The sequence below is a fragment of the Typopeltis vanoorti genome, chromosome 11 (assembly GCF_054136105.1).
Source record: "Typopeltis vanoorti isolate ZY-2024b chromosome 11, IOZ_Tvanoo_1.0, whole genome shotgun sequence".
Taxonomy (NCBI): domain Eukaryota; kingdom Metazoa; phylum Arthropoda; class Arachnida; order Uropygi; family Thelyphonidae; genus Typopeltis; species Typopeltis vanoorti.
This window is the reverse complement of record NC_143559.1, coordinates 128,535,286-128,559,477: the sequence shown is the minus strand read 5'-3', so window position 1 is coordinate 128,559,477 and position 24,192 is coordinate 128,535,286. Positions and strand designations below refer to the sequence as shown.

The window sequence follows — 24,192 nt, the reverse complement described above, 5'->3', positions numbered from 1 at the left end:
TGCCCTGTTGGCCTTCGTATTACTGCATTTTCTCTTTTGGGGCTGGGAAAATTTCTTTGTTTCGAGATATTTAATCAGACATGTTTAAACATGTTTCTCGGTCCATTGTATGTAATTCGTATAATTTTAAGAATTCCTTAAAGGTCAGCGGTTTAAAGTAGCGAAATGATCTAAAAGTCATCTGTTCGAGATTGCATCAAATGACTCACACACACACACACACACACACGTACAAAAAAGGAAAATCGTTTATCGTAAACGTAGCCAAGAAAAGAAGCGAAATCTTAGTCATCTTAAATCAAGCCGTAATGGGGATACTTGGTGAAAATGAACGGACGGAATGAAAAAAACGTTTGCGAACAGTGGAAAACGATCACATGACTGGAACATCTTCCCCTTGAAGCAGCACTATCTGCACCGAAAAGCAAATCGGCATGCGTCCGTAACCGAAGCGTCCTACTTTGTCGAAAGTATTGATGATGCGCGGTCATCAGAGTGTGATAATTGGCCATCAAGTCGATAACATCCTCGGCCTCTTCTGTCAGGGAACCCTTCATTAGGCACATCAACTGCTGCTTCTTCACGTGCTTCGGTACGAGGTTATCGCGTGAAGATAGACAGAAAAGAGTGTCAGGAAAGAAAAGTAAAGAGAAGAGCAGTAGTGCGCCTTTTGAGACTCTCTGAGATGCCCTGTTTTAGTCTCGGCGATATTTAATGCTCAAAAAAGTGTCCTTTTTCCATTCATGAGCAACGAGAGAATGATGGACTTGGTCGAAATTGCAATAGATATAACTTTGAAGTTCTCTGAAAATTCGCTTCCAAAACTGAATTATCTGTCGTGACACTTTCAATGTCCAAATTCTACGCCATCTGTGGGCTACAGTACTTCAAATGCACCGTGTTTGCTCGCAAGAAATTGAAGCTAATATAGAAGCGTGCTGTTTTACGCATTCCCATAATCTAAGTCTCCAAACAGAGGAAGTGTCTTTACATTGAATGCCATCGGCTAGATGTCCCATTATTATATGTGTAATGCTGAGAATAATAAAATACACAGTATTAGAATTGTTTAGTATTTTATTTTAGTATTTTTACTCGACTATGGAAGATCCGTACAGAAACTCGAAAAAAACTGTCAAGAAAACTAGAAAGTCGGAGAAAGGAGATGACAGAAAGACTGAAAGGATTCAGCGTTTCTCCAAGCTTGCATCAGTAGATCCTCTCAGTCAGGAAAACGGCTGCTCATAAAAGCACCTCCACACTCCGATTCACCTTACGATGCCGACATGTTGTTAACGAACAAGACAGTTTAAACATACGTGGTGTGGTGACGAATCGCACGCTCTTCAATTCTCTTGGTTTGGAGACGAGTCCTCGTAGTACTCATAAAAATTAACACGAAACGTTACATTGATATTGTGGACAATTCGGCATACGTTGTTGGGATTCCAGAGAAACTATTCAGTTGGGTATCAACAGATATGGTGAGAGAAAACGAAAGCACAAGGGTCGGCTGTTTAGTTGTAATTATGGCAGAAGTAACTAAAGCTATGACGTCAATATATATTAATTATCCTTCGAGTTTCTTCCCGAAACGCGGAAAATAATTAACAGGAAAGTGAAAAATCTGTCTTCCCCCAGATGAGAGCGGATACATGTCGACTAGTTGAAGGAAAGGCTTTTGATTCGAATCCTATACTTTACCACTGGAAAGAGTAAAAGGGTTGGTTCCCTATGGAAACTGACTCTATTTTGGCAAAGGAATGAACCGAAACACTTGTATTCATTTATCAATATTTATTGGAAAAGAAAGTGGTGTTTGAAGGAATATTGTGGTTAGTGAAATACTCAAGTGTCACAATAACTTTCGCAACGGAGCGTATGGGACGCTGTTTCATGACGCGACCTGCACGCCTTAACTCGAAGTTTGAATTCGTCTCTACTTCAAAAGGATTGGACGAGGTAGACGTTCGTTTACTCGTAACCTTAATGCATATTCAACCATGCGCGATCGCGTGAAAGTGAACCGGGAAAAAGGGAGAACAAAACAGGAAAAGAAACAAGAATATAAACATAACAAGAAAAAAGTAACAGGAAAAGAAGAATAAGGGAAAGCGAATGAAAAACAGAAAATAATAAAAACGAAACAGAACTAGAATGGGAACGAAAGAACAAGAAGAAAAAGAAGCGAGGCGAGGAAGAAGAAGAATAGGAGAGAAAATAAAGAGAACTGAAATGCGAGAAGAGAAAATAAATATCTATTGAAAGCACAAACATAACGAAAATAGAAGAGAACAGAAACCAAAGCGAGAATGAGAAAGAAGCAGGAAAAATTTTATCCATCAGTTCATTCCACAAACTCGATTTCGAGATAAACATGACCCCGCCCCTCTTTTCTCTCAAGAAAAAGAACAAGACGGGCACTTTTGCTAATGCGAAGGTATCGAGTGAAGAGCTCTTATTTATGTGAACAGAATGAAGTAATCTGCTTTTCATCTACCTGGAAGGAAAGGAGAAGAAAATCCTCAAACCAAGGTTGTTTTTTGTCAAATTTGTGAATGATGATTTGAGACTAATGCCGTAGTGTATTAATGGAGAAGCACATCATTTGGGTCAATTACGTTCAAACAAAGATCAGTGTCGGTCGATTGAACCATTAAAAAAATCAAATGTTAATATAACAGTGAGCTGTTTTTGTGTGTGTGTGTGTGTGTGTGTGTGTGTGTGTGTGTGTGTGTGTGTGTGTGTGTGTGTGTGTGTGTGTGTGTGTGTGTGTGTGTGTGTGTGATGGAATAAGATATTGCAGAGAGGAAATGGAAAATTGTTATTGGATCGTTTCTGGAAAGAGGAACGAAGGCGAAGTCCTAATACCTTCTGGGACCTGCTTTTCTGGTTGTAAATGTTATGCCTGCTTTCACTCCATATTTCTATATTTACCTACTACAGACAAAACCACCTGGAATCGAGGGGAAGGATATTCACAAATATTCACATGCTATTCACTAAAAATAAAAACGCAAATTACGTGTCATCGGATTTATCATCATCATAACGCTAATTATGGGTATGACCATATTGGTCTGTTCCGGTCTTATTATTCATCCAATGTTCTTTTTTTTTTTTGAGGATATTGGATGGATAAGGATTTTTGAGGATACCCTGCCTTCTCTTTCCAATTGGCTTATATTTTGGTATTTGTTTAGGATATCGGGGGTTGGCCATTCAGTTTACATATTCTGTAATCGGATTTATTATTTGCAATAACTGAATGATTGTGCGCAAAACTTTGTAAACAAAAGTTTACAGAAGAAAACTTAAGGAATATAATCAAGTGTCAAAATAGTGAAAATTACTGCCAAGAGATGGCACCACTTACCAGCAACTTATTCTCTGCTTTGAGAGACTTGCATTGAGTTTCTAATTGTGCAATACGTACATTCAAGTTTTGTATCTTGGATGGCTTAGCATCGTCATTTTGGATATCCTTCTTATTCTGAAAGAAACAAACAAAAAACATAAATGATATAAAAAAAATCGGAAACATTTAATCAAAGCACCACTACTCGTAATACCACAGAAAAATGAATTTGAAACTGCTTTGTTTGGTAGATGTTTCGATCAACTCACATGCATCAACCGATGTGACAAAAGCGACACCTGTGTCATTCACTGAAACTAACTTGGCCTAGTGAGAGTTACGTGCTGAATTACTTAGCATTCTCTCTCCAGGTACAAATATTTGCGCAGCTGAAACTCCGTAATGAATTTGCTCACGCAGTCTCTAAAGGCTCGTTCCAGTTACGTCAGTCGACGTTATGAAATTCAGTGAGACTTGCTTACAGATACAGAGTCTGGAGTGAGTCTGTAAGCTTTTTTTTTACGCTTTTCATAATTGATGCACGGGTAGCCTGTACATTATAAGAAACATAATGCTGACCTTGTTCTGTTCTTTACCACCAGCAGGGATTACTGCAACAGCTGTACCCGCTAAGATATCCACTAGCAGGAATTACTTGTAAGGCAACAGAGTATTAGGTAACCGCGCGCGCCGGGGAGGGGGGAGTGGATAAGGGACTTAGCAAACTCTTCTTGCCCGGAAGAAGGGCAAGGAAAAAAAAAAAGTTTAAATCGTTATTTCTGCGAGAAAATAGTATTATACTTTTCTTAGAAAAACAGTTTACAAACTTTTAGGTATAATAATGAAGAAAATCAACGAACCATTTAGAAAATATTTTACATAAAAGTTGTCTGACTCTCAATTGCTAAGTTTGTACCTCCTGCTATTCAATTTCAGAATTTTTTAAGTAGATTTTTTTGTTGTTGTTGAAGTGCAACGACAGTATTTCAAGTGCCGACAGATAATTTAATATACCTTATTAGGCTATATATTTAAAAAAATAATAATAAAATACTTGAATGTAATGGCCGTGTTTACCTGTTTATTTCAAATAGTTGTGGACATTAACAGGTCTCATGCGGTGGGCGAAGTTTTTGCTCCGATAACTCGGGTTTTTTTGTCTCTCAAAATAAGCAAACCAACCAGAAGAACATTCGCAATTTACAGACAAAATATACTGTCCTCGCAGCCTTAACTGCTTCGAGCATACTTAAAAAAAGAAAGAAAGAAAGAGAGAAACTGAAAATGCAAATAATCCAAGGGTATTAAAACAGAAGCGAGAATATCATTAGAAAGTTTTCATATATGCAGATTCCGTCTTATCAAGAGTCCTTATTTTATTTTTATTTTTGAAGCACTGCATGTGCTTATCAATGCACGAGGTCTGTTCAAAAGCTCATGTGAGTGCACAACAACGCAAGTATTTTTGTGCACTCATGTGCGTGCACAAAACTACTTCACAAAGATCTCCTGAGATTGCTTTAGTTTCATTCAACGTAAGCCCTCTCTGCTAACACATTTTTGGTAATCTTTCCACAACTGGAAACTTTCATCAAAATTCATTTTACGGATATGTACCAAAGTGCCCTTCAGAGATCTAGAGGGCAGTTGCAAATCAGGATAATTTTAGTGCAGTCCTAATTTAAGATAATTCGGTATTCAACAATATTAAAAATTAAATAATATATTTATTGATAATCTCTTTACAAAAAATAAACTTAAGAAAGTTTTCTTGCGTTTTGATCAGTAGAATCTTCAAAAATTCTATCTAATTTTAAATTTCTTGTTTCGGTGCCCAATGGACCCATTTGGCTCTGACCGACCCTGGAACTTCCAGAAATGTTTCAGTCTCGAGGGAAAACAAGTCAAATTTAGAACTCTTGCTGTATCTGTTGTTTTTATATCACTTTCGATTGAGGTTCTTCCTGCTTTATATACAGAACTAATCTAAAATTTGTCCCATATGCTATTAAAAAACTGATCGATACTTTCAAAAACAGTGAAAGTGGTGAGAAAACAAAACACGTTTAGCATTACTAGTAACCTATTCGACTAATATACTGGAGTCAAAGAACAAGAGGCTGATGACTAAACTTGTATAAACATGCACAGAGATATTCTACATTGCCATAATAGCTGGAGTGTCGTTGCCGAATTATTATTATTATTAAGAGAGACCTCCAGGGAGCCGGAAAATCATCGATGGAAGCCACGCACTACACGCACCAGCTGTCATACCTATTGTTGAATCCAAATCACGCAACACCCTATGAGAGAAAAATCTAACCCTATCTCCCCCCCCCCTCTTTCTGACAGCATTAATTCTCAAGAATTATTAGAATGCTATTTATTTGTTTATTCATTTATTTATCGTTTCTATTCATTCAATACGTGTGTGCATATTTAACTGTGCATAATTTGTTCGGAGTCTCATTTCCATTTTAGTAACAGTTTCATGACTTATTTAGATAATATATATATATAATTTTTTAACTTGGGGATACTGTATATTATGGTTACCAAGTAATTTTATAAGCTTGGTTATTTAACTCCTAATCCCAAGTATGCAAACAATTAAGTTTGCGCCTGAAACATAGTTCAAGTCTAAAGATGGTGCAACACCACCAGGGCAACTCATTGTAAAGGTAGGTAAAACTCTGATCACTATTCTTAGTATTTTCCCATAATGTAAAGCACAAATCTTTAATGAGATGTGCTTTACATTATGGGAAAATACTAAGAATAGTGATCAGAGCTTTACCCACCTTTACAATGAGTTGCACCGGTGTTCTACCATCTTCAGACTTGAACTATGTTTCAGGCGCAAACTTAATTGTGTGCATACTTGGGATTAGGAGTTAAATAACCAAGCTTATAAAATTACTTGGTAACCATAATATACAGTATCCCCAAGTTAAAAAATTAATTATATATATATATATTAACTGTATGTTCTTATAATTTAGATATAGATACAAAAATCATTATCATCATCATCATGCATATCAAGGATTTAGCGTGGCCTGTTCCGGCATTACAAGTCATCATCATCATCATCAACAACAACCACCATGGGCCCAATGCCCGTTGGTGTCTGCTGCCATCTTGATATAATTCTTCCATTGCATTCTATTTTGTGCAAGATGACCCAGTTTGTGTATAGAGTTACGCGCCATTTGACGATGTCACCGCCCCATTCTCTGTTTGGTCTTCCTCTTTTGTTCTTTCCTTCAATTATTCCAAACAGCAACGTTTTTAGTTTTCTCTCATCATTCATTATACATATATGGCCAAATAGATGTAGTTTTCTTTTGATTATTTTCTGGATCAGGTTTTCTTTTGGTTGTATATTCGTCTGTAGATTTCCTCATTGTTCACTTTCTGTATTCAGCTTATTCTCAAGATCTTTCTATAGCACTTCCTCTCAATTGCCAATATTCTCCTTTCAGATTCTCTCAGGAGTACCCAGGCCTTGCATCCATAGAGCATGCTGCTGAAGAGACAGGTTTCTACAATGCGCAGTTTAGTTTGCATCTTTATAGCCCGGCTCTTCCATATTTTGTCCATGACTTTTAAAATAGTTGTTGCTCTGGCTATTCTAATTTTTATCTCTTTTTTGGGGTCCAAGTCATGCGTCATGTGGCATCCAAGATATGTGAAGTGTTCCACATTTTCCAGTTGAAATCTGTCTATGGTAACTCTGTTCAGTAACTCCTGTTATCCGAATATCATTGGTTTATTTTTTTCAAAGTTGACATTTAGTCCATATCGTTTTCCTTCTGTGTATAGCGTTTGCAATGTCTGTTCCAGCTTTGCTGCGTCTTTTTCAATCACGACGATGTCATCTGCAAAGCAGAGGTAGTTTATTCTCATACCATTTATTGAAATGCCTCCACCTTATTCTTTAATCTTATCTAGTGTTCTTCCCAGATGTGTGATGAAGATGATTGGTGATATTGGGTCCCCTTGTCTTGTGCCTTGACTACTGGCAAACCAATCTCCAGTCTCACCTGCTATCCTGATTTTTGCTTGTGCTTGGCTGTTTATATCTTTCAGCAGGCGGATCAATTTATTGTCCACACCATAGGATTCCTAGACAGCCCATGTTATATTTTGGTCAATATTATCAAATGCTTTTTGGAAGTCCACGTAACAGCAATATATCGTTTTGTTCTTTCTTCGAGATTTCTCTGCTATTAGTTTTAGTGCGAGTATTTGTTGCATACTTCGATCTTGTCGAAATCCGGCTTGCTCATCCGGAAGATGTGCCTCCATATGCCCCTTCAGGCGTTCTGTTAATATTTTCATTAGCACTTTGCCAAGATTACTCATTAATGCAATAGTTCTGTAATTGGTGCATTCTAAAGCACTGCCTTTCTTATGAAGAAAGGCAGTGCTTTAGAACAACAACCAAGACCGATTTTTTCCACTCTTCGGCGGCATATCCTGATCTCCATATTTCATTACATAGCTGATGTATTTCTTTTACAACTGATTCTCCCCCATATTTTAGCATCTCGCCTATTATGTTGTCATTTCCAGGACTCTTGTTGTTCTTGAGATGTTTTATAGCCTTATTCACCTCCTCTTCCAAGATGTCATTTTCAAAGATCTCTGCTGGTGGAGAGATTGCTTTTAGTTCTTTGATTACTTCTGTTGCAGTACAATTTAGTTGATTTTTATATAGTTCGCTGCAATATCTTGTCCATCTATGTATGATTTCTGTCTTGTCCATCAATACTTTACCATATTCATCTTTGACTGCTACTGATCTTGTTTGCCACTTCCTATTGACATTTCTTATAAATTTGTAGACCTCTAGTTTTTGTGTTCTCCATAGTACTGTTCAATGTCTTTGCACTGGTCCTCCAACCATTTGGCTTTATCAGATCTTGCTGCGTTCCGTACTTCATTGCATTTTTGCGGTATAACTCATCTGCTGCCTCTGAATTATCTCTTTTAAGTTTCAGTTCTCTTTTCTCTTATACCAATTTTAGGGTTTCCTGGGTTATCCATTTCTTGTTGATCTTTTCTCTTTCAGAAATTACTTCCTCTACTGCTTTTTAGCACTGTAGTCAGTCGTTCTGCTCTTGTATTTATATTTTGTTTTTCACTTGCGGTTTTAAGCTTAGTTTCCAATATGTTCTGATATGCTGTTCTTAGCCTGTCTTCATTTAGTTTTGAGATGTCTCTAACTTTTTGGAACTTTCCTTTGTACTTCTGTTTCAGTTTTAGTCTTATATTCGCAATCAACTGTGTCCGAATCAATATCAGCTCCTTGGAATGATCTGCACTGTTGAACTGAGGTTCTCCATTTAAGGTCTATTAATATCAGGTCGATCATATCCCTGTGTTTGCCATCGAAGGAGCGCCACGTCCATTTACGACAATCTTTTTGTTGGAATTTGGTATTGTAAATTGTCAGGTTGTTATCCGTGTCAAATTCCAAAAGCATCTCTTCACGTTCATTTCTTTCTCTATATCCAAATTTCCCCATAACCTTTTCCCATCCTGTGTTATTTTTGCCAATCTTTGCATTCCAGTCTCCTCCAATGATGAGTATATCCTGCTTTGGCACCTCATCAATTACTAGTTGTAGATCCCTGTAAAATTTCTCAATGTTTTCATCTGCACTCTCTGCAGTGGGCGCATATATTTGAATGGTTGTGATATTAAATGGTCGGGCACTGAATCTTGCAACCATTATTCTTTCATTAACTGGTTTGTATTCTATTATTGCCTGACAGGCCTTGTTACTTAGCAGGAAACCTACGCCTACTTCATGCTTACTTTCATTTCCTGACCAGAGAACTCTTCCACCATTTGATTCCCCTGACAATGTCCATCTCAATTCTGAAATACCCAATATATCACATCTGTATTTCTTCATTTCTTCTTGAAGCAACTGCAATTTTCCAGTTGCCCAGAGTGTACGGACTTTCCATGTGCCAATTGATATTCCATCCTTTACAAGCCTGAGTTTGATTTTTTGTCTTTGTTTTCAGTAACTGATTTTTCGATCCAACCTTGATTACTCGATTGGGGGCGCGAACCTTGTTTGACCGGGCGACGTTCGAGCCGGCATGAGTCTTTTTCCTGTACTTTGGCATCAGATTTCAATCGTGTTTTTTTTTTTTTTTTTACTGTCAGCACATCGATACTTATCTGACAAACCCTTAGTCTTCTTTGAAGAGCTTGGGAGAGAATCAGGAGGAAGAGCATATAGATTTAGGCTTAAGGTGGCCTAAGCTCGCCTTGACGCAGTACTGTCATTGGACTTCTGTGGCATTTTATAGACTTACTGGAGTTGTCCACTAATCCACTACGCCCTGTTAGTATTGCCACTTCTTGTACGGGACTGCTTATTGACTATTCGCAGTTAGCCACCATCTTTGGTGGCCATTCCCCGATCCGCAACCTGGGGACTTTGCCTCTGAGGGAGAGACCCCAGACCCTAGAAGTCATCGTTGAATCGTTTAAGAGGACGTCCTGGTTTTCTTTTTCCTGATGTACTTTAAGCTTGTACTTTAAGGCTTGTTTTGGTAATCTTTCTGTTTTCATTCTTTGAACGTGTTCCATCCATTTATGTTTATATTTTTAAAATTTTTTCTATTAATGATTCTTGGTTTAATTCTTTCATAATTTCTTCGTTTCTTTTGTGATCAAATAGGGTATACTTTGCAGTTTTTTTCATAAACTTCATTTCTGCTGTTGTTAATCTTTGTCTTTTTGTTTTATTGTCCAGATTTCGCTTCCATACATTAAGACCGGTAGGGCTAATGTATTGTATACTTTTAGTCTGGTTTGTTTTTGAACTAGGTTTGGTTTAAATATAGAGTTAATTACACCTGTTATTTTTAAATATTTTGCAATTTTTACGTTTATATCTTTTTCATTTTCATATGTGATTCATGCATCCTCGGTAGTTAAATGAATTCACCTGTTCTAAGATCCTGTCATCTATTACTATCTTAGTTCTTGCTGGATCTTGTCCTTTAAAGGCCATAGTTTTTGATTTTTCCGTTGATATTATCATACCATAATTTTTGGCTATCTCATTTAGATCTAAAATAGCTTTCTGTACAAAAGATACAAAAATTACTTCTAAAATTTTAAGCATTTTCAAATTCAGAAATCAGAGAACAGCATTGCTATAACAAAAATATATTTTTAAAAAATCAGACATTCAAAAACGTGTTCAATTAACAAGCACATATTTGTGAATAGTCATCAAGAATGAATCACCATATACGAAGCAGTAAAACAAAATAATAATGACCTAATCCCTGTGCGATAAAAACGTAGAGGAAGTAAAGCTCAGAATAAATCGGAAAACATTTAGAAAACAAGGAAAATCCTACGCTGTGTTGGCGCCTCTCATAATGATGCCACAAAGCGAAATGTCCAATGAATCATGGATGACGACATCCCACCCAGGCGAAGTTTAATAATACAATCAGGCCGGGAGATATTGACACCACCCAATCCACAACGGTTTCTGTTTTTATTGTGAAGAAACACAGTTCCAAATCATCCTATAATCACCTTGCGTGTGTGTCTGAACTGAGTTAATGTGAATGAATGTTATTGTGGACTAAAATAAAATAATAGCCTTACTTTGAAGGAATCTTTCGCATTTCTTTGTCGCTTGAAAATTAACAGCCTACGACAGTATTTGTTATTTGACTAAAATATTCAAGTTATATCGGAAAAGCTCAAGAAAAAGAACAGGAAAGGAAACTAATTTAAATATCCGAATATAAAATAGATGACTAAAGGCACTTTATTTTTAAAAAAAATCAAAATAAACAAAAAAATCGGTATATTTAAATTGATTTTTACATCGATGTCGACTAGTAATTTTCTAAATAAAATAAATTGATTATATTGGAATAAAACGCATTAGCGGATTTATTAGTATTTTATTTTATTTTTGGATATCTGTTTCACGTAAGTGCAATTATATTTTTCCACTGTTAATGAAATTTTTTTCAGCGCTCACTAAGTGGAACGACCTATGATACTGCAGTTTGAATACAATAACATACAGTGTCTGTTTCGACGTTTATCCCGATTTTGCCGACACACATTACCATCCGGTTTGAAATTTTACACTTCCAGGATCTATAAAAGGAGATAAAATTTTCTGTAGACTCTACCATACTGTTGAATAACGCTGGATTATGTTTCTGAAAGTGTCCGCTTTACCAATTTCATTTATAACAGGAACATGTTAACATCAAAATAAATAAGATAAATAAACATTTAAAATGTAAGGTAATTATTTGATAAATTCCGACTTTTTTTTATTTTTATTTTCCTAGGTTCATCCAAATATTTAGCACAAGTAAAATAACAAAATTCGTTTATTTTCAAACAAAACAATTTAAATAATATATATTGTGATTGTTCATTTTTATGCGGTAGAAAATATTATAAATTAGTTTAAATTACTGATACCGAGAGATAAAGAGGTGACATGGTTTATTTAAAATTCTTATTCGGTTTTAAAACAATGTGTGATTTAATATCCCCTTAATTTGAATAATGTTTATATCGCCGAAATGAAGCCTATTGGCTCTTTATATTTAAGTAACTTAATGGTTGCACCTTTTTGACAACTCGTATAGCAGAGTATATAAGTTCTTTTCGCTATACCCTTTGGTATCTATTTGGTCTAGCTACTCACTGAGGAGACCTCAAAAAAAAAAGGTTGAAACCGGTGGGGGCTCCATGAGGCTCTGCTTGGGGATAGGTTTTTTCCCCTGTCTCTGAGTGGGGCTACCGTTGAGATTATGGCTCTTCTTGGTGGTGGGGGTGAGTCTGCCACTGGGTAGAGCCAATACTGAGAAGTTCTTCTCGGTGACGGGGTGAGCCTGTCATTGAGTGCAACAACGCAGAGTTGGGCGATCTTTCGGGATGGTCTTATTTTTAGAGCCCGTTTCATTTTTACATTCAAAAAAAGGCTGAAACCGGTTGGATAGTGATCTACCACCATAATGTAATAATAACAGCATGCATTCCCTTGGAAATGTGTTTTTACATTATGGAAAATACTAAGTATAGCGATTAGAACTTTACCACCTTTGCTTGCGAGTTGCCGGAGATTGTACTACATACTAGGACTACTTGCATTAGCTCACGCTAGTAATCGCCAATACTTTTATAGTTTGCTATATTCGGCATGAAACTCTCCGATTCCAATCTTTGAGTTTCTTATTCGGTTTTAAAACAATGTGGGATTTAATATTCCCTTAATTTAAATAATGGTTATATCGCCGAAATGAAGCCTATTGGCTCTTTATATTTAAGTAAGATACTACTAGTTTACTAGTTTCGTTGAATGAATCAACTTCTTCAGGTATCACAATCAAAGAAATATACAAAAAATAACAGAGACTTAAACATTGCATTAACAGTACTAATACAAAGGACAGTAGCACATTTTGAAAACAGTAATGCGAGCTTCAGTTCCAAATAAGAGATGAATACGTGCTGTCACGAGTGCGCCAGTATTGAACAGAGGCAATGTGTGCGTCAGAGAGATTGAAACTTAGGCTGTTGTTGATATGGGAAGAATCTAAGATAATTTCTCTAGATTCGATAATCTTTCTTCCAAGTTCATCATAGCACACATGGATATTAGAAGTTTGTGTACAATCCACAATGTGTTGGCGGCATTCATCTGAGTTAACGGAGAAAAGAACGTGGCTAGAGAGAGCGCTGGCTCTAGTCCTTGTAGGAAATATCTCTGCGATTAGCAGCAGTATACCAGATGGGTGGAACTGTACTCCAAGAGATTGATGAGGCCAGGGACTTGGGAGTGTTGGTGGATAGGGAGATGAAGTTTAGTGGGCACATTGCGAAAGTAGCTAAATCAGCTCATCAACTCACTTGGTTGTTGAAAAATACCTTAACGAGCAGAGATAAGCAAGTTATTGTACCTCTGTACCGAGCCTTGATAAGACCTCATCTTGACTACTGTGCCCAGATTTGATCACCTCGGTTTCTTCTTGATGGGGAGGAGGTGGAGAGGATCCAGAGGCGAGTGACTAAGATGATAGCAGGTCTATGGGATGAACCATATGAGAACAGGTTGAAGATTTGTGGGTTGCAGAAACTGGTTGATAGGCGGAAAAGGGGAGATATGATTGAGACATTCAAATTGCTAAAATGATTCTATAAGATTAATTCAGAGAATATTTTTGAGATCAGGACTGGTGGTGGGAGAACTAGGGGACACCTATGGAAGCTGGGCAAGAGTGTGGTTAGCAGTGGTGTTAGAGCTGGGTTCTTTACTTTTAGAGTGGTAAATGAGTGGAATAAGCTGCCAGAGTCTGTTGTAGGTGTTATGACAGTGAGCGAGTTCAAGGCAAGGTATGATAGATACTGTGAGAATGTCGTACAGTTGTGTTGACATGATGTTTAGGGCCTCCCTCGATGAGTCTAAGGACTCCCTGGAGTAGCCCGAAAATAATAATAATAATAATAATAATACGCAAAAGGATGGATTTAGCAGTCTGGCCGTAGTATGGCTTTCCACAATCACATAAAATCTTGTAGACTCCTGGAAACTGAGTGAGAAGATGTTTCTGTTTAGGTTTATTAGGTATGGAGCGAAGTTTTGGGAGCGTAGTGAAGAAGTAAAATATCTTGAGAATTTTAGCCAGTTTGGTGAAAGAGAGCTGATGTAGGGCAAAGAAATAAGGGCTCTTGGGGAAGAGGGATCTTCAGAAGCAGTTGAGTGACGGAGAGAAAGAAATTTGTCAATGTTATTAGGAGAGAAACCATTATTAATAAAAGTCTTTTGAAGAAAAAGGAGTTCATTTTCAATTTCTGTTTCTTCTGTTAGTAAAGATTTGGCCAGGTGTGCTAAGGTGGAAATAATACAAAATTTTTGTGGGGGGGGATAATGATGGGAGGAAGCATGAAGGTATCTATCAGTATAAGTAGGTTTTCTAAAAATTGAGATTTTAATACTCTCAGCACATCTGGTAAGTTTCAGGTCTAGAAAGGGGAGGCAGCCATCGGATTCCAGTTCGAAGGTAAAAGAGATTTTTACATGAAACTTGTTTAGGTGGTCCAAAAATAAATTGAGGTTGTTGACACCGTCTTCCCAGATGAGGAATATATTGTCTATATAACGATACCAAAATTTTGGTTTAAGGGGTAAGGAGTTAATAGCTTTTTCTTCAAAATCGTTAAGAAATATATCTGCGAGAATCGGAGAGAGTGGGCTGCCCATGGCCAGATCTGAGTTTTGTAAGTAGATCTTATTGTCATATTTTAAGTATCCTGACCTTATGCAATGGGAGAGTAAAGCAGAGTTTTCTGGATAATTTGTTCTTGAGAATATTGAAGACTTCTTGAGCAGGCACATTTGTTAAGAGATAGAGAGAGACAATATCGAAACTAGCCATTAAATCTGTTGTTGTTTTTTTAAGTTTGATGCCCTTGATTTTTGATACAAAATCAGCAGAGTTTTTAATATGAGAATAGGAAATTCCGGAAAGATTTCTTAAAAAAGTTGCGAGGTATTTAGAAAGGTTGTAGGTAGGTGAGTGTATGCCTTCAACTATCGGTCTGAGCGGGCAGTTTGCCTTGTGTATCTTGGGGAGACCATATAATCGAGGGATTAAAGGATGAAGTGATCTAAGTGAAAGACGGCTGGAACTTTTAAACAGTAATACTTACTCTGAACTAAATAGTGATTCTACAATTGAATTGCACAATAGGACTAATAATTTATTAAAAACTACCTTGGAGTTACCAAGAAATATCCGTCTTTCACTTAGGTCACTACCCTCCGCAAAAATTTGGTATTATTTCCACCTTAACACACCAGGGCAAATCTTTACTAACAGAAGAAGCAGAAATTGAAAATGAACTCCTTTTTCTTAACACGTTCATTGCCAATCACGCGATATCGCGGGATGCGAGTTCTCACCAAACGGCCGATCACGCGTTATCGCGTGGACGTCGCTAACTAAATAAAAAAATTTAAAAAAAATTGGCCACCACACGAAATTCCAATTTTCAGCTTGGCAATGAAAGTGTTAAAAAGACTTTTATTAATAATGGTTTCTTTCCTAATAACGTTGACAAATTTCTTTCTCTCCGTCACTCAACTGCTTCTGAAGATCCCTCTTCCCCCAGAGCCTTTATTTCGTTGCCTTACATCAGCTCTCTTTCACCAAAACTGGCTAAAATTCTCAATAAATTTAACTTCTTCAGAACTTGCTTCACTACGCTCCCAAAACTTCGTTCCATACCTAGTAAACTTAAAGAGAAACATCTTCCCACTCAGTTTCCAGGAGTCCACAAGATTTTATGTGATTGTGGAAAGCCATACTACGGCCAGACTGCTAAATCCATCCTTTTACGTATGGAAGAACATCGCAGAGATATTTCCTACAACAGGACTAGAGCCAGCGCTCTCTCTAGCTACGTTCTTTTCTCCGTTAACTCAGATGAATGCCGCCAACACATTGTGGATTGTACACAAACTTCTAATATCCATGTATGCTATGATGAACTTGGAAGAAAGATTATCGAATCTAGAGAAATTACCTAAGATTCTTCCCATATCAACAACAGCCTAAGTTTCAATCTCTCTGACGCACACATTGCCTCTGTTCAATACTGGCGCACTCGTGACAGCACGTAGTCAACTTTTATTTGGAACTGAAGCTCGCATGACTGTTTTCAAAATGTACTACTGTCTTTTGTACTAGTACTGTTAATGCAATTTTTAAGTCTTGGTTATTCTTTATATATTTCTTTGATTGTGATACCTGAAGAAGTTGATCCATTCAACGAAACTAAGTAAACCATGTCACCTCTTTATCTCTCGGTATCAGTCATTTATATATATATATATATATATATATATATATATATATATATATATATATATATATATATATAAAAGAAATTATTTAAAGTAGAGTGTAACATGCCATAAGTATAATGGCAAGTTACCGGTGGACAGTACAATCATCAATGATGTTGAACCTACCAAAAATTGCTGATTTTCTACTACATACGAAGAAAAGTCACACCACTTTTCTGAGATAAATTCGTGGAATTAGCCTTTAACCATGAGAAGATTTCTATACTGGTGTGCTCGTAGGGGTTTGTCAATCCTCTTGTTCAGCGGTAGCAAACGAAGTTTAGTCACTAAGTATTCGATGTGGTTTAGGGATTAAACCAAACCATCGAGAGTAGTAATCGGAGGAAAAGAAATTTAGCATGGAAAAACACACACGCGCGCGCGCGCGCGCGCACACACACACACACACAAATGGTATGCGTGTCTGTGTTTGTTTTTGCATGCAAAACCAAAACAAATACATGAAGTTAAACAAATGCCAAATGTAGTGCAGAAACTGAATCGAAACCAGTAGCGATCCAAAATCCTCCTCAAATAAATTTAACACCAGCTTCTGGCATGCTGTCAAAGCATTACCGAAACAAAATGAAATCAGAACAATGCAAAAAATAAATAAATGAATGAATAATAAAAAATAAAATAAAGAAGGTTTTAGCGAGTGAAACTGATTGACTCGCTTAATCTAATTTGTTCGATTAAAACCTTAATCAAACAAATATTATGATTGAAATTAAAATCTTAATAAAAATATAAAAGAAGTTTAAAATCTAAATTTTAAAAAATACTCTTTTTTTTATTAATTATTGATATCACCACAGAGCAGCCTCTGCAGCTCAGTTGATTTTGAATTCAATTGGTTAGAATGACCTCCTGGGCTGGAATCGATGACGCCAGAATCCTTATTAGGACTTTCGTTAGCTAGATTTTTCGTCCCTGAAAACATGCAAACCGGCCCCGCTGTCATAGAATACTCTTGGTGCTACCCCACCAACCATTGAGTTGACGGAAAACACAAATCCCCACTGTTACCGCTAGTGATGATATCAGTAATGACGTTAACAATAAAAAGCTATCAAATAAAGGACTTTTTCCACTCGTTCATGAAACGGGTGGGAGAAAAACCGGAGGGAAAAAGAGCCTACTAGTCATGATCTACGCTCAAGGCGTGGATTTTGTACAATGAAATATTAAATCGACTGTTGGATTAAAACAGTCGCAACTCATAATAAAAGATTGAAACTGTCGTTACAGTAAGCCGGAGGCAAACATTGCTCGTGCGATGTAATTTCCGAAAGAAAGGGAACAAGTCTATCAGAAGCTCGTCATTTGAGGCACTCCAATATCGCTTACGCTTAATATTTCCCAATCCAAAACGTTGTTTCGTTGGGCTACAACAGAGAAGTCTCTGTAAACAATTATTATACGATGCGAGTCTCTGTTGATGATGAAATATACACGGATTACTATGCTAAGCCAGCAGAAAGTACTGTTGTCATGGAAACACAAAGATATGTCACATCTTTGTTCTTGTAACTTTTTGTAGCAGTGTGTCTAAAATGAAACTTTTTTTTCTATTCCATTAAATAGCGTTTGGAGTGTTTTGAATTACGACCGAAGTAACTAAGGCTAAGAAGCGAAGGGATGTTTGTGTGTGTTAATTGCGCATGTTCTTCTGACAGTCTGTTTAGCAAAGAATAAAAAAAGTGAGCTTCGTGAAATTGCGCGACTTCTGTATGTTATTAAATAGTTAGACAAGTTGGTTGAAGAAAAAATCATGCGACTTCTTTAAGTACGTTTTTTTTTTTTTAATTTTTATTTTAACATGATCTCAAATATGAGAGTGTTCAAGTATTTTGAATGGGTGGAAAGCTGCGAAGATATAAAAACCTTTTCACGTCTGGTTAGACATCTGCAAAGACATCCCCCAAACACTAAGAAAATTAGCATTTTCTTAGTGTTTCAAGTTGGACAGCGACTAACTACCGCCCATGTCTTAATGGAGTCAGACGAAAGTGGAGGAATTTTGAAACCACTCCTGATGAACAGTGACCAGTTGAAACTGAACGTCCGTCTTTTAAGTGGACTGACTCAGTCCGAGATTGGTAACGAATCGCTCTCTTCTCTTCTCTCCTGAGTCGAGAATTCTGAAGACGTTCTTAATAGCTTGCTAGCTCATAGTACCCTTTGTTTTTTGTCTTCTAAACAAAGCAACGAAGAGTATGAGTCGAGTATGGTTTAGCTAAAAACCATAGTTCTCAGGTTGCTTTGTCAGTGTTAGAAGAGTAAAAGCAGGAATTTCAGAGGTGAAAAATTCACCACAAAGCTCACCTTTCGTTGAAAAACCCTGATGAAAGTTCTGCTCGTATTGAGACAGGAATCGAGTCCACTTCTTGAAGAGACTTGTTACTACTGACAACGCACTACAGAGATGCCACTCTTAGGAGGACGAGGAAATAATCTAAGATGTGATAACCTTGTCAGGATTTGCGATTTGCAATGAATAGTTGTTCAGAGGTAAAATAACGTGTAGTTCTCGGATGTTGAGTGGGCGATAAGGAAGATATGAAAACTGAAGTTATTGCGAGAATAGAATCATCTCATCTTGTGTAGTGATGCGGGTGTCATCGAAAATGATGACAGCAAGTACAAGACTTGCTTTGTGGCAGAAATATGAAAGGACTGAATTATGTATACATACATACATAAAAAGTTCGTGGTTGTCTAATCTAGCAACTGCCGCAATGCACAGAAAGGAATAAGCTATGTGCTTCTCCTACTTTAGACAATTTTCGGGTGATGATATGTCACATGACTTCCTGTTCAAGCGCACAAAGTAAACACTTATTCTGTCATTCACATTCTAAACTCATATTAAGATTTTTTTTCTTTCTTTTTCTCTCTCTCCACAAAATGTTCCTTGATTCAAGATAAAAGACGTATCGCTAAGATTTTATTATTATTACTTGACACCTCCAAAGAACTCATCGAGGGCATCTGTTCTACACCTCTATCTCCGCCAACTACAATGAACCACGACTACACCAACGCCATCTACCGCCCACCACTACCACTAGTATTTTCACAGACAATCACAAACATCCAAGCCCACAGCGGGATTCGAACCCGCAGCCTTTTGGCTGGAGAGCGGATACGCTAACCACCTGGCCAACCAGGCCGGCACGTATAACTCTGGTATAGCTATGATTTGTGGTATAACTATGGTGTGGTATAACAAATGATATAACTATTATTTGTTTTTGCTTCTAACGCTCTACGAATAATCAGTCACAATGTTCCTTACATCAGCGTATTGACACTGTTGAATGTCATGATTGATATTTGACTTATGTACAGCTGCCTCTCCTAGATACAGAGACTGTACAGTTCATATCCTACTAGTAACCTGAATCTCCTGCATGCACTTTGAAATTTTGACTGATCACTTCGACATCGAACTGTCCAAACTTCCTCCAGAGCATCTATTAGTCCATTGATGTTAGCTTTCTGAATCTTTGTGCGTCTATTGGCTGATGTGGCACCCTCATATGTCTTTCAGCTGATAATGTCTTCCAGACTTCTTTTGGTTTGTTTTAGTTAAGACATTAGGACAGCGGATTCATGGAAGTGAAAGTTCTGTGAGGCAGAACTCTCACTTCTATGGCCACCCAAGAAACGCTGTAAACCTATATCAGAACTCTGGTGGGGAAGAGGGATAATTCCTGCCCTAGAGACGAAACATGGATCTTCTTCAATTCACTTTCGGATGACAAGTAGAGCATCAGTCGCACACCGAAAGATATTCGCGAATATCCATGCCCATGCAGGATTCGAAATCGCAATGCTCGTTGGTTGGAAAGCAAGTAAGTTAAGCGATCGGCCGACCAGGCTGGAAAACACTTCTTTTAGCTACTAACAAGAAAGAAACTGCTGTTTGGAAATTGTGTTATCTGTCTTTGTTGATTTGCATTATTTACTCTGCATTACATCAAAATGTGTATAAATTATCTACGGCTTAAAATCTGATCTAACTCGAATTCTGTATTTATCAGATGGACAATTTTCAAGCTGAATTCCTCGTAGTCAAAGAGTGGTACGATTCTTGCATGGATGGTGGCGTTATGATTCTACACAGAAATTTAAAATGACATTAAAATGTCAACAATAAAATTATTTCAATAATCTTTACGCAGATTCTTCTTTACATTTACGATCGTTTCAAGGAAGTCTGAGTCCTTACGAGCGGTTTTAATGAGGTCCTTGCAGTGTTCAATTCGATACATTTTTTGGTCGTCGGTCAACTTGTGGGGAACAAATCGTGAATTCCATTTACGAAGGCTCAAACTCTCGGTCAAAATGTTGGGCACAATGATTTTGGAATCCCCAATTCATCTTCAATCAATCTCAAGGACGATTTCGGGTTTTCTTTGATGAAATCGCGCACTTTTTGGATGTCAGCTTCGCTCAATCCAGTTTTTGGACTGCCCGGCTTTTCGTCGTCCTCAAGCGTCTCACGACCTTTGAAATTGCTTAAACGACTCGTAAACTTGAGTACGGATTAAGCATTCATCACCGTATGCTTTTGGAAGCATTTGATGCGTTTCGGTAAAACTTTTACCAAGTTTAACACAAAAGTAAATCGCAGCTATCTGTTTGAAACTCATTTTCAGAACGAAAATGTTTTCAAAACACACACTGTCACTATAACTCGGCTTCTAATGAAAAAAATGTCATAAACAGTTGACACAACACTAATGAAGGTCGCCGCTTTTTGACAACAAAAAGATACAACAGGTGGCGCCACTAGTTTCTTCTATTTTCGAAAAGTTCGCTTTCTTTTTGGACAGAGGATATATATTAGATGACTTTTTGTCCCTTGGGCATGTTGTTTTCATTAGAAAATGTATTCTAGTTAGTAGTATTACCTTGACGCATGATTTGACAATTTCCCCAGGTATTGCACAAAGGCTACGATATATAAAACTTCATTTACAGTAACAATGGAGTGCGGGATTTTTAAGGTTTAGCCAATATCAACCTTCTTTATACATTTCTTTACACCGTACCAAAATAGCAGCTGAGTCGTTTTTTCGGCACCTACTTGGATCAGTTCCCGATCTCAAGGACCAAATACTATTGCGAAACGCACCTAAAAAGACTCAGAACAGTTTTATTATACTGCTGTCATATTTTATAAACGTTTATCGTATCAGTAAGCATTTGATCTTTCTTGTTTCAGTCTAAAAACTTAATAAATTCAAGGAATCCTGGCCGGTTATGCTGGGCACGGAGGCGGAATTTAAGTTGTGGTTTGTTTCGAATGGATACCATTATTATTAATTTCAAGTAACTAGCTGCTGTGATATTACCTGCCGTGTTAATCGAACTTCGTTGCACACTTGAGTGTTCTCATTCGGTAGTTTCCCGTCTCTACCCCTTTTATGAAGGGAAACTTCCCAAAGATATGCGCACAGTAACAAATCGAACTCAGAGAGAGAGAGAGAAGGCAAGAACAATCAAACGCACAGGAGTCCAATTATTGTTAATTACTGAAATACTGTAACTCAGAAATGAATAAGAAAGAAAGAAAGATCTATATACTGTTTTGATCCTTTTGTATATTCACTCGGTCTTCGATTTCATTCTAGGAGTTGTCAATGTTTACCAATAAATAAAGAATCCATGCAATAAAGCAAATCGGGTCAACGTAGAAATATCCTCACAGGCACAACTTTAATGAGTAGAGGAAAAGAAAATGATTTGCTGATTAATGTTTGCGTGGTAATGAAGGGTATCTTCATTAATTGAGAGGTGATGAAATACAGCAAATAAGAATGGCAGACGACAGCACAGAGCTCACTGCAAGTTCAGAATTGCATTTATAAATGTTATCTATTTTCAAACAGGAAATACCCAAAATGTATACAGTGCTTCGAAAAATGTCTACACTTTACATATCAGATATATGTCTTATACGAGGGTGGTCTGAAAAGTTCTCAGCTAAAATGAAAAAACAATTTATAATTTCAAATTTTTTTATTTTTCAACATAATCTCCCTTAAGACTAATTCGTTTATTCCAGCGATGCTCCAGCATCATTATCCAGTTTCTGTAACAGTAGTTCTCAGTAAGATCTGCAAAATACCCCTCTACAGCTGCAATCACCTCTTGATGCGAAGAAAAACACTGACCAGCGAAGAAGGGTTTTAGTTTTGTGAAGAGACAGAAGTCAGAGGTAGCCAAATCTGGGAATAGGGTGGATGTTCCAACAATTCATAGTGTAGATCCCTTAATTTTCCCACTGCCAAAACACTTTTGTGGGCAGGTGCATTGTCCTGATGAGAGATGATTTTTTTTTTCTTCTGCAAACCTGGGTCTTTTCTCATGAATTTTTTTCGTCTAGTCCGGTTAAAAGATCGGAATAATATTATATTCCCCGGTTATTGTTTTACCCTTTTCAAGATAATTAATAAACAAAATACCTTTAGCATCCCAAAACACCGATGTCATGACCTTTCCTGCTGATGGAACCGACTTTGTCTTCTTTGGCGATGAATAACCGACTTCTGTCCACTGTTTTTACTGCTGTTTGGATTCTGGTGTGTAATGGTGAATCCAAGTCTCATCCATAGTAATAAATCGACGCACAAAATCAGTTTTATTCTTATTCAAACACTTGCATGAAAATCTCTGTTCAGAGATTTTCATGCGAGTGCATTTTTGATCTGCTGTAAAGTGCGGCACCCAACTTGCGCAAAGCTTTTTCATTTGCAATTCTTCATGCAAAATATATCCTACACGTTCCTTTGAAATGCCGATAGTTTCAGCAATTTCACGTACTTGGAATCGCCGGTCATCCAATAACATGTCGTGCACTCGATCAATGATTTCTGTTGTTGTTACACTTTTTGGACGTCCTTCACGTGGATCGTCTTCAAGGCTGGTACGGCCACGTTTAAACTCGGCAGCCGATTTCTTAATTGTCGAAAACGAAGGAGAAGAGTGCCCATAAACTTTTATGAACTTCGAATGAATTTCTTTTGGGGTTAAACCTTCTTCTACAAAAAATTTTACAACCGCACGATACTCAAATTTATCCATTTCAAAGGATACAGACAACACTTTTGCTTCAGGCAGCTGTATACAAAAAAAAAAAACTACTTGATAGAATGACTTACAATTTCACATGGATGCTTATGACAGATGTACCAACTTAGAAAAAAAAATATCTTGCCGATAGTGTTGCCATCTATGGTCGAGACCGAGAACGTTTCAGACCACCCTCGTATACCAGATATAAGAAGCCTATAGATTATTAATATGAAGCATTATCAGGTCATCACTGCTATAGCCAGTCAGAAATGAAACGAAAATGTTTCCAAAATCACCAGAGAGCTTATGAGAATATAACATTGGAATCGGAGATGCCTTGGTTTGCACTACTTAAAAGACAAGGAGCACGTATATATATATTCGTTTTTATTAGTGCTTTTAGGTTTCAGGGGCTTGACAGCAGTATCGAATTGGTGATTCTCTTCAGAAACCAGGGGGAAAAAAACATAAAAGGGCAAAAATCGTCTGTTCAATTACCGTAGTCCAATGCCGGAAATATTTCACAAGTGAATTCTCGGTAGGTGCATACATAAGTATGAAAGATATATTCTATATTACAATATAGAGTAATAGTCCCTCAATCTCTTGAGGCGACTGTTAAGTTAAGTTATTAATATGAAGGATGTTAACAGAAGTCGATAGAATGTTTTACATCTGATGATGATTATCCAATATGACTATGTTGGAGTTTTGCTCAATACTCTCCACAAATTAAAAGCATTCACTGTTTGACTTGTGAACTATAAGAATCGTATAAAAAATACTGGAATTTAGCGGATGTAATGAGCATGAA

General features: G+C 37.2%; 1 protein-coding gene across 1 annotated transcript in view; it reads right to left on the bottom strand.

The window, feature by feature from the left end:
- LOC150102039 (RIMS-binding protein 2-like) overlaps window positions 1-24,192 on the bottom strand; it is a 540,578-nt gene that overhangs the window by 473,632 nt on the left and 42,754 nt on the right. The window contains exon 3 of the mRNA XM_090399955.1: window positions 3,377-3,493. Within this exon, the coding sequence (XP_090256081.1) occupies window positions 3,377-3,493 (117 nt within the window). The remainder of the gene's footprint in view (window positions 1-3,376; window positions 3,494-24,192) is intronic.